The sequence below is a fragment of the Micropterus salmoides genome, unplaced genomic scaffold, assembly GCF_014851395.1.
Source record: "Micropterus salmoides isolate LMB-PRFRI ecotype aquatic unplaced genomic scaffold, ASM1485139v1 Ms_hic_scaffold_4, whole genome shotgun sequence".
Lineage (NCBI taxonomy): Eukaryota > Metazoa > Chordata > Actinopteri > Centrarchiformes > Centrarchidae > Micropterus > Micropterus salmoides.
The window spans coordinates 5302580-5314694 of NW_024043372.1; the positions used below are offsets into that span (position 1 = coordinate 5302580).

Below are 12115 nucleotides of genomic sequence, written 5' to 3' on the forward strand. Positions count from 1 at the left end.
TGTTCAGCCTCTAATCAGGGTGTGATGTTTTGGTCTGACAGAAGGTTCTGTTGAACGTTCAAGTACCAAAACATTCATGAATTCCTTCATCTGTCCAACTGTCAACCTTACATCATACTGAGGTGAGTAAAAGATTTATGGTCTTTAAAGAAGGAAAAGAGAAGAAGACAGTCTGTCTCTTACCTTCTGCAACCACTGCGTGTTGTTCTCCATTGTGCTCTCCAGGTGCTGCAGTTTCTGAGCTGACCATCCACTGTCTACTGGCGGCAAGTCTCTCTGCACGACACTCGACCCGCCGCGAGGTCCTCCGGCCTGGCAGGCATCCAATTCCGGCAGGATGAAGGTGTAGCTGCACTGGCCATGTTGGATGCGGTGAAACCTCCTTTTCTTTTCCGCACTTCCTCCTCCACTGCCGCCGTTGCCGCCACCTCCTCCTCTTCTCTGGCTTCTGGCAGCTCCTCCTCGTTCTGCACTCGCAACACCGGCTGCATCAGCAACAACTAACAAAGTCCAAAGCAGCAGAAGCACCAGCAACCCCTGGCTGAGATTTAAGTCTTTCATGACTTCAACTGTATCAAAGTGTGTTCTCTCTGTGCGAAGAGGGTCAAGAGAAGCTTGTGCCCACTTTGACCACAATACACTTTATGAAAACATCTGTGTGCAGGACAGAACAGGTCACTCACAAGTCTCTGCACCTACCACTTAATCCATGAGGTCTGATTCTGCACCGAGTCCCTTTTGCTTGTTCTGCTGAACTTCAGGAGATAACTTCACTTCTGGATCACACTTTTTTGCAATGCAGGAAAAGAGAGCAACACCTGTTCTGTGGTCTCACTGATTTGTCTCCCATTCCCTCTTCACTTGAAGATGTACATTAGATGATTTTGTCAATCGATGGGATTCATCTCCTTTCTTCCTCCTTCTCCTTATTTTGTTCTTGGGTCTTAATGTTTTTAATCTGTGGTCGAGTTCGTCTTGTTGATGAAGATTTTTCAGGATGGGTCCATTGGCCTTGGCAGGTCTTTCATGCCTTCCTTAAAAATCCCTCCCGAAAATATGGATGGAGAGAAAGCTAAGTTGGTAGAAAGTGTTGTGGGAATAGTGACTGTCCAAACTGACAGGTAGAATGAAAAAAGATAAAGATGTTTAAATGCAAGGTGAGAACAACAGAAAAAGAGATTTAAAGTTGCATCTAAATGAAAGATGACCACTCAATGCTCAGATATCCAGGAATAAAAGAAAACAGAAAATTAGAGTAAAGTTTTCCTTCCATCCTTCTCTGGTGGCTCCAGTTTCAGAAGTGGCTGAAGAGAAATACTTCTGCCCCCTTCTTATCTGGGGCTGGCTGAGAAAAGAAAGAATGAGCGAGGGAGGGAAGAGGGGCAGGAGGAGGAGGAGGAGGAGGAGAGAAAAGAAGAAGGAGAGGGAGGAGTGGAGGGACAGGAGACCTGAGGGAGGTCTATTAGAGTACCCTCTCTATTTGTGGGCTGAGAGGATAAGAAAGCAGGGAGAAAGGAATTAGAAGTAGCCAGAAAAAGAAAAAGTGGAAGATTAAGGGAATTAAAAGGAGGAGAGACAAACACTGAGGAAAGAGAGGACAAAAAAAGAAACTAAACTGCTGACAGACAGAGAGAAAGCAGAAAGAAATGGGCAGATAGAAGAAGAAAGAGATCTAAACGGGGTCTAGAAGCTGCTGTAATCTTCTTTCCTAACTGATCTTGCAGTTCTGAAGTAAATCCCAATGCCTTGTATGGTCATTCCTACTGAGTCAGCAACTGGAAGCTGGAGATTTAACTCAGACTCTAAACACAGCCATGGTCTGGGGCATCATGGGAGATCAAGGGGCCAAAGCAAACCATGTAGTCCACATACATTTGGTTTACAAAGCGTCTTACTCTCTCTGTACCTTCTCACAGCCTCTCATTGTCCTGCTGCTCTTCACTCTACATGGAAATAGATACAAAGATTGGTTCCAGACAGATGGCTTGATCCCAAGCTTACGACACATAAGCTCTACATGTGGGGGGACAATGTGAGTTGGCAGTTATTGAGTTTATTTGCACAGCGATAAACTGTTCTGCAGAAGTTGACTGATACGAATACAGATAAAATTCTTTGATAGAAACAGAGCAATAAGAGACACACTTACAGATTTGTGCAAGACGATAAATGTGTCATCTCAACTTGAAAAACTGTATGGAAGCAAAGACACAAAGAGCAACACGAGGTTTCTGTTCTGAAGATGAGTTCCTCTGCTGGTCAAAGAGAACACCAAGATTAAAAGTTGCTCTCATGTAACCACCACCCACTTATTTATTTTGACATAATACAGTGTTATTTTCAGCCAGCTTGACCTCAGTCTACTGTTACTGTTGTGCTGCGGCATACATCTTCATTTTGGCGGGGCCCGGGTCGCTCACTTAATGTTACCCAATTGGTCCTTTGGGGGAGAGCAGAGGGGTTACGCAGCGAATGGCTTCTGCCCCCAACTGGAGATCATTCTCATGGGAACAGGGGTGGACAGAGAGCCTGGCACACAGAGCTGCGATACATAGAGTGGGTGTTCCTGCTCCAAACCCTCTTATTGCATTGTTTTATATTTGTTTTAAAAGGGGGAAATGTTTGATTGAAATATTATATAAACAGACTCTTATATTAAGTTAAAAAGCCTCTTGTGCACTTGTCTGAGACATCTGATGCTCATTTCATCGTCACACCGGCATTAGCCAAAATTTCAGATTTTTAATAAATCTTTTTATACTTCTCCCAACTGCGCAGCAGGTTTTAATTATATCCTGACAGTTTTTATGCAAGTGTTAGTGATGATATCTTCATGAGCTCTGGCCTAACGGTTGTTAGAAGATAAAAATGTTTAGTGTAAAGTCAGAGCTGCAAAACTGATTAGCTACTTTTCAGTCTGTTCCAGTGTTCATTGGTCAACAATTGACAGAGAACTGACATGCAACAAATGTCCCCAGTGGGAATCAAACTGTGGACATATTAGTTCTGTGCTATCTTCAATCTTTTTTTTTTTTTTTAGCTTGGCTACATTATTAGTCTTAATTTAACAGTTGATTTGGGTCAGGAGTAGCTAAGCTTAGGTTAATGCTTTATCGGTGATTGAGAAATGCTGTGTTTTGGTCTGGAGGGATTCCATATTGGTACCAAATGCGGCCAGAAGGAGACTTATCCAAAAAATGATGTGTGGGAATGAGGGAAAAAGAATTCTCTTGAAATTTAGTTTGCAGCCATTGAAATCACATCCTATCTAATAAAAGTTATCACTTTTGAGTGTCTTTATGACATTTTGGTGCATTAAAAAGAATCAGCACCAGCTGTCTGTATGCCAAAGGAGATGAGGAGGACATATGAGATATTTCTGTGCTCTCCGGTTCTGTGTCCTGGTGTATTTGTATTTTCTACTATTCAGGCTCATATGAGGAATAACAGAGGGCACATGAGTCATGAACCAGCCCCTTTCACCTTCCCTCTGTGGGAACGGACAGACGAATGAGGATGTGTTTTTTTATTCCGGGATTTGAGTTCAGCTATGTCTGTTTCTGTCCTCTTTTTTCTTCCTTTCTAAACATGATATTTGTCTCAGTTACCACATTACGGTTTGGTAGTTTGGTCATCTGATGACAGTTTTCACAATTAAAGACTACTGGTTCAATTACTGAATGATTCAGGTTGTGTAGAAACTTATAGGTGGTGTGAGATAAGTTGACTGAGAAGGAAATGGTCATTTAATCAAAAATGAGTTTGATTTGTTCACTGTGAACTCTCACACCATGCATTCATTATTGTGATTTTGCTTTTCTGTTTCTACGACGGACTTGCTTTTTAATATCTGATGATATTTGGTAATGTTGTTCCTCCTCCATGAGTAATGCCAAAAAAGATAACTTCAGATTAAGTGTCAGAGAGACAGAGGACATGAGAGACGGGTGAAAAAACAGATGCAGTGAAGAAGAAACAGACAAACTAAGGAGGACTGTGGAGACGAATCCACTACTACAATCTGCAGAATCACTTATTACCCAAAGTGACAAAGTGCTTTTGTGTGTTCATGTTTACACTGTTGAAATGACAAACTCTGTTATTGTCATTATTGCTGGTAGTACAGTGACTGTGGCAAAGACTCAGATTGATTCAATAACAGAAAACACACAGATAGATTCAATCTGTCCATGCATTGTGTTTGCAGGGACGTGATTTTATTGTATTACTAACCCCTTGGGGAAATCTACAAGCAACGATAAGATTATGATATGTTTTAATATACATATTAAATAAACTAGAAATATAATGTAATGAATCTGAAATGGGACATGGTGCAAAATTTGAATTGAGTACCTTTGCTTTTGGTACTTGAAATATTATATGTGGGTGGTGATGGTGCAGTGCATAAGAAATTGGATAAGACACATGCCTTTGGTTACAGACCAAGGTTCGATTCCCACTGTGACACAATGTGTCCCTGAGCAAAACACTTAACCTCTAGTTGCTCCAGAGACCTACAAACTCTGACATATAGAAAAATTGCAAGTCTCTTTGGATAAAAGCGTCAGCTAAATTAAAACTTTTACTTCTTCACGGTACTTTTACTCTGTGTCTCTATGTATTTTATTAAGCATAGCATTTGAAGTTACAGAAAACAAAACAAGCAGCAGCACAGCAGTTAATACTTTTTCATGGAAATTCAGATATCAGGATTGTAGGGTAGTTACTATTACATGCAAATAAAATGCAGACCGTGGAAATAATGGGTGCACCGTGCCGGTTAGTGCCACTCCGGCATGGTTTCCACTCCATTTCAATTTGGCACACAAAACAGAATATAACGGGAGTATGCAGAATGTGAACAGAATACCATGAATAACATCGTAAACAATGCAGTGGGCTATACTACATTGCCTGTAGTGGCTTAATCCAAATAGAAAAGGTATTGAACTGTCTCTGCCAACACTTTGTGGAATGACGCTCTTTGATTAGCAGGTGATAGAGGTTCAACGTAACACCGGCTGCTTCGTATGCTGCGTGCACTTCCCAAGTGATCCAAAGTAATCCAAAATAAACTCTGAAACATGGAAAAGTTGGATACAAATACAAAAGCTTGCCAAGAAAGTCTGAAAGAGATTTAAAAATATTCCGGTGCATGTTTGAGCATAAAAGCTTAGTAAGAGTGCGCCAGACAAGGTTAAATCAGGAGGTTAAAACAACGAGCAAACTGCTATTTAGTGACAAATGCACATATTTCAGATGCTTGTGGTTATTTCTTGTTATTCTATCATGACAACACTTTTAAATACAGCTTTAATTTCTTTAATTAAGTTCTTAATTTCTTTCTATATGGCAACAATCAATTCATATAACTTCTTTTTTCTTTTTAAGAAGACTTCATGGTTGGGATGTAAACATGTCACAGCTTATTGCATAATTTCTGTGACACTTCAGCAGGAAGGATGCCCTGAGACACACGATGGTTTGAACATGGACCTTTCTACTGACGCTCTGCTGCCTCCTATAGTACGTGGAATATCGTATGTATGTAAACCTAATGTGAAATAATGTCTGAACCTGATAGTGTTGCGGTGCTGTGATGGACGAGGTCGTGATCCTCCTCACACTTTGTAATTCTCAACACCTGCAAAAACACATGATGTGACGCAACCTGAGAAGCTTTTGCTCATTCATAACAACAGAGGGAGGGTTTTACACATACAGACTCAGTGGTTAGATAGATGAAGGGATGACAGGATGAATGGATAACCCTGCTGAGCTAAATGCATCAGTTCTTTGTTGATGGATAGAAAAGTAAGGAATAGCAGTCATTTCGTCTTTAATTGTCTAAAATATACATTAATACCAACAGTTACAGCCTGTGGATACCCTAAATGGACCTTTGTGAAGACAGCCACAAGATCCAAGAAGAACAAAACTACAGGGGAGGAGGAGAAGAAGATCAAACGCAACAACATTGTGATTCCATACGTGTCTGGAGTATCAGAGAAACTCAGGAGGATTTTCAACAAACATAACATCCCTGTGTTTTTTAAACCCAAGAACACACTAAGACAGATGCTGGTCCACCCCAAAGACCGCACACCCAAACACAAGAAAAGCAATCTAGCGTATGCGGTCCAATGCAGTTAGGAATGCACAGACCTGTATATTGGGGAGACTAAACAACCACTACACAAACGCATGGCTCAACACAGAAGGGCCAACTCCTCAGGTCAAGACTCTGCAGTCTACTTACATCTGAAGGACAGAGGACACTCGTTTGAGGACCACCAGGTGCACATTTTAGACAGAGAAGATGGATGGTTTGAAAGAGGTGTCAAGGAAGCATCTACACCAGGGTTGAGAAGCCGTCATTGAACAGGGGAGGGGGTCTACGCCACCACTTATCCCCCACTTACAATGCTGTCCTTTCATCACTTCCCAGGAAACTCAACAAACGTAACCTATTGGCCTCAGGTGAAGATACCAACGATGGTCGTTCAGTCTTGGCCACAGGTAGTCTTAACGACTGTAACGACTGTCGTCACAGCAACAAGGAACACTAACGAACCAGCGGTATCGATGACCCGGGCCAACGACCCCACTGAGGTTAAATAGCTGAGTTTCCCTGCCAGTCAGTCAGAACTGAAGAAGTCCTTTGGATGAGGGACGAAACGTCTTCCAGTATCTTCAACCAAGTCCAGTTGCCCTTGATTTTAACCTTTGTTGGTTAATAGAAAAAACTGTTAGAAATAGAAACAGCTGTTTCAACCAATCAAAGCTTTTCAGGGAATGGGGACCTTTTCTTCCTATGCAGATGTTGAACTGCCAGCATCCATAAAAAATTGCACGAGATAAATGCGAGTGGATGAGCTCGGCGAAGCTGTACAGGTTCTTTTAAGACATCTTATTTCCCTTTCAGACAGCAGACAGAGACAGAGACAGTAGACTGGTCTACTCAATGTGTGTGTTTGACCCGAATTGGACCCATTCGTATGAAGAAGCTTTCACACTGCTTTTACACAACAGAAATGAAATTGACTTGACTGAATTAGTCAAAGTCATTTTCATTTATATGGCCCAATATCACAAATTTGCCTCAAGGGGCTTTAAAATCTCTAAAACACACAACAATCTATGCTTTAGACCTTTGATTAGAAAAACTCAAAACCCCCAAAAAACATTTAACTGGGAAAAATGGAAGGAAACTCAGCATGATCAGAGGAGGTTTCCCTCTTCCAGGACGGACAGACAGGATGGACACTGCTTTACAGCCTTTTTGTCTATCCATGTGCACTCTACCTTTCTCGACGGCACACATGCACTTTGGTCAACAAGCGTTGTTTTGTGCTACATAAATAAATTTGAACTCGAACATGTGTGCATTTTCTATTTCTCTTCTTTTCTCTTTCTTATTGGTGAGTCTGTTAAATTATGTTTAAATGTTGGTCAATTTGAATAAAACTGATTTTCCTGTTGGCAACCTCAGAACTGCACATCACCCTGCTCGGGAGGAGGGTTGTTGATGCGCATTTCCCCATTCAGATAAACCATCAACCTCACGGTCTTAGTGGGGTACTACAGATTGAAAACAGACGCCCCTGGTATCGGGGGCAACAGTGCTCTGGGCAAAATTACTGATTGAAAAAAATGTTTAACTCCTGCTGTCGACATTTCTGCAGAGAGGAAACATGCCGCTTGAGAACACACGGTGTTTTTCGCCATTTTGTGGCCGACCCCTTGGAGATACACAGTTGCATTATAAGCTTTCTTATGATGGTTTTGATGGTTTATTGCATTAACATGTAGCTTTCTTTTTTTTAAATATTGCATTTCTGTCAATAGATCCTCAGAAATATTACACACCTTAAACTTAACTGTTCTCAACAACCACCACGCCTTCTGTGTTGACTGAAAATGATGGGACGGATATGTCACTGGCTACTGATTAATTATGGCAAAACAAAACAATAAACACCCCCTTGAAAACAGATATCTGCTAACATGAACATTATGTCAGTTTGAATAAATAAAGTGAACCAAAACAGCGAGTGATTATCAGGGTAGCTGCAGTGGAGCCTTTTGTACCGACATTTTGAAAACTAAAAATCCACTGCAGAAGTGTTGAACAACAGAGACTCAGGACCATGAACTTAAATATATTCTTTTCCATATTCAGTACGAATGTTCTTTGAAGCTAAAGCAACGCAGGACAGTTTTGACCAAATTGGGTCTAAATGCAACTTTGAATGAGAGTCAACTCTATCTGACAGTCTGAGCTCCAGTGTTTGTCTATGTTGTGTTTATCTTAAAGATTGTAAGTGCTTTTTCTGTACTCTTATTATGGTCATTCAATCATATTTCTCGAGCTTTTCTGACTTTGAGAAAGAGATTAAATAAGATAAAAGACATTATGCATCATTTTAAATTAAGCATCTCAAAGACGAACTGAGCAGCACATTAAAGGGCCGAAGACCTCAAACTGTCGACTGGAGGTTTTATGGCTCCGAGCAAATCCTTCTATCTTAAAGAGTCATGACATCATGACGGTTTTGATCTTTTTTAAGCTTCAGCGATTCCTTCAATAATTCCATAAAATGTTGTTGCTAAGTAACATAAGGCGAAACTGACAAATATTATTAAACATAAATAAACCAAAGCCAGCTTACTGGCAGTGGTTTATTTGTGTAGTTTCATTCCACACAGATTTCTTCATTTGAAAAAAGTGATGTGAAATCATGTATAAAAAACAGAATAAGGCTTAGAAAACAACTCTGCCTTAGTGTTCTTGAACAAGACACTTAATTTGTTCCAGCTACAGTGCCAATAAACTGCGATTGACCATGACCTCTTACCTTACTGTTAAGGGGCCACCATAAAAAATTTAGCATTAAACTCGTATTTTCCTGCATTCTGGAGACATTTTCTGTGCCAAATTGTGGTGGAAATGTCCTTTTTTTAATATGAAGGGAAACTGCATTGCATGTTTTCCTATATTTCCAAATAAACCTTTCTCAAAACATTTTCACTTGTTAATTAACATTTCTTGTTAATGTTTGCTATTTAAAAATGTGGTGGGGACATGTTCCCAGCGTCCCCAGGGTAAATGCTATGAGACAGATCATCACTGCCGCTATGAGGTTGTGAGGACAGAGGTTTTTGTGTGGAAAGCGTCAGCTCTTTTTTACATCGCACACAAGGTCCATCAAAGAATGATGAAACAGTAACTTTCAGTAAGCTCATAGCCAACATGGACAACATCCTCTGGCAGCTCCCAACAAGATAGGACTCATCTGGAGCTCTCCAAAATATCAGCCGTGCTACAAGTAATTTCCTACAGATCAACTCATCAAACCTTGTCAGACCAGAATTGTGTCACTCTTTTGACCAGTTAGGACTGATTTCCTACTCTGAGACTCTTAATTACGAGCCCAGAGATAGCAGCTTATTATCATCCATATTTATGTTTTTTGTGAGGCCACAACCTCTAGTGGCAGAAGAAGTAAGGTGAAGTAATATAAAGAGCGACAAAGTCTGTAAAAATAAAGGACTTTGTTTCCCAGTGTGAAAGTTAAATTCATGTAATATACCTATTTGAACCCAAACCACAAACATATCCTAATACTAACCAAGAAGTTTGGTTGCCTATACCTGACCAAGAGGTTTCATAATTTTTACCATGTGTTAAGCGACATGCGATAAATGTGATTTACATAATGTACTGGAGGTCTGGTATGCCTATTGCTGCTAGTTGCCAGCGCAGATGCATGTTGTTTTGGGGTCATATACAGTATAACGGTGTACTTTCGAATAGACAAATCTGATTCGCTAGTACTCATTGCCTCCATTGGTTAAGATTAGGCTTAAAGTCTAGTTCACACTGCACGATTTTTAGCCTGATTTTTTCGGCGAGCTAGGCGACCGCCAGGCTGTGATCGGGAGTAAATCAGCCAGTCGTTATGTGTGAACTACTCAACGACGCATCAAAACGGCTCCCCGACAAATTTCTGACACATCGCCGACGTCTGCCAGATATCTAGCCTGAACATTACATGGTGACATTACATCTAACATCATAAGAGTTAATGGGGATTTATTTTTCCCTTTATTTGTTTATGTGTTTATTTCGATTATATGTAAAAAGAAAAACCCAACAAGAAAATGCTATCAAATAAACAAATCAAAGTGATCAAATAACACAACAATAAATCAATCAGTAATAGTTACAGACAACAACGTTTTAAACTCTTGTCAATGTCCATTACATATTCGAAAAGGAGTGGGAAGAAGAAAAAAAAAGAACACTTATTTAATCCCACCCCATGTCCACAAATCAAAAGCTTACAAATAAGTCTACTTTATCATACCCAAAATTAATTCAAAATGTACACCGATTATTTAAACAAGGAAAAAATAAAAACAAAATTAAATGAAAGAATGTATTTCAGCAACTCAGAAAAAAATGAAGTAATGATAAACACAATGAAACTGAAAATAATTACTAGCCCCAGAAACACTCGTGATTATTCAACCCCTTCTTCATCCCTGTAACCGTTGAAAACCATATCTTTATACCTTATTTTAAACTGATTTTTAACACTGAGGAGGCCGAACTGAGATGTTCCTCTACCCATACAGTTCAGGCTCAAGCATTAAATAACAAGGTCAGACTGTGTTTCATTAAGAGATACTAACGTTTTATTTAATGAGCGTGTCTCATAGTTTATACACAGTAGCATGTGAACTAATCTCCTTGTCAAGTATTTCTGTCTGGGAAAAGAAAAGGAGACGGGAATGCTTTCAGGGAGGGAGTAAAAACAAGTCATTATGTTAAAAGGCAGAATTTACTGTAGCTGTATCTTCAGCTTTTCAGTGAACGCCTAACATAAATGGAGAGAGATTTCCCACCGTTAGTGATGATCATGTTTATACTGAATTATCTGCTTCATTCTTAGTGTATCACAAAAGCAATTCAAAACCTGATAAAAGCATCTATGAAGATTAAAAAGGTCACTCAGTGAATTAATGGTATCCTCAAAACAGGTTTATCTACCTACCATAGTAGCATTTCTGAAGTGAAATATTGCATTGATGAGAGTTACATTACAGGATTATTTGTTTTAATGGGATGGATTGCAGAGTGTCTACCCTTATTGTGGGCCAATCAGTGGCTGCGTTTAGAGCAATGGGCGGGACAAAAGCACGTTTGACGACTACAGAGTGGAATTTGAGGGAGCTCACCCTGCAGCCGGTAGTCACTGACAGGCTTTTAAATCCTTAAGTAAACATACTACAGCGCTAAGATAACATTAACACTCATCAATCAAACTCCTTAGTTAAGCTCTCTAACACAACAGGTTCATAACAACTGTGGTTTGCGTGCTTCATACCATCACAAAAGTGTTCAGAAGCATAAACCTGTCAGATCCAGTCGACCTTTACTCTGATTTAATCATGACTCACTTTGGCTCAGGGTGAAGCACGAAATTAATAATATTAAGAATTTTCTCTCACTATAAAATCATTCTTCTGTTCATCTTTGTGTCCATCACAATTAGCGCCGGCAACAGTGAACAAATCTTTTGAGTTTGGTATAAGCCAGATGTGCACCCGTATGTACAGAGTTTGGCACTCTGCATCTTCCACCAACTCTGTTTTTATGTGCAAATCTAGATTGAAAATGGAAATATTAAAACCTTAAACTGTGTAACAAACTCACTTGTGTGACAACGTTTGGCTATGAGCGGTGCTGGGGGTGAGTTTTCACTCTCGCAAACAAGAATGTGCAAATGGGAACCTTTATTATTTATAGTTTAGTTCTATAGTTCCTGGAAGTTTTTGGTCAAAATGGGGCTTATGTTACGTCACATAGAAACAAGGGAGAATCTGTCTGTTACTGTTGGGGTTTCAGGTGGACCCAGGAGCAGACACAGAACACAACAGGAGGAGGTTTTTAACTGAAACCTCTTTAACGATAATCGCAATTGCAAGAAGTGTAACTAGAGAGTAGGTCGGCTGAGAGTACCTGCACAACAAGGGAGACAAAACAATGTTGATGAGCAGTAGGAGACGAGGGGTATTTAACCAGCGGCAGATGAGGTGATTGGAG

The 12115-nt window shown here is 40.1% G+C and overlaps 1 protein-coding gene across 1 annotated transcript in view; it reads right to left on the reverse strand.

The window, feature by feature from the left end:
* The window catches only part of angpt4 (angiopoietin 4), a 62358-nt gene extending 61032 nt beyond the window's left edge, over positions 1-1326 (reverse strand). Inside the window, exon 1 of the mRNA XM_038695710.1 lies at positions 184-1326. Coding sequence (XP_038551638.1) covers positions 184-561 — 378 coding nt within the window. The 5' untranslated portion in view covers positions 562-1326. The remainder of the gene's footprint in view (positions 1-183) is intronic.
* Between the last annotated feature and the right edge of the window lie 10789 nt (positions 1327-12115).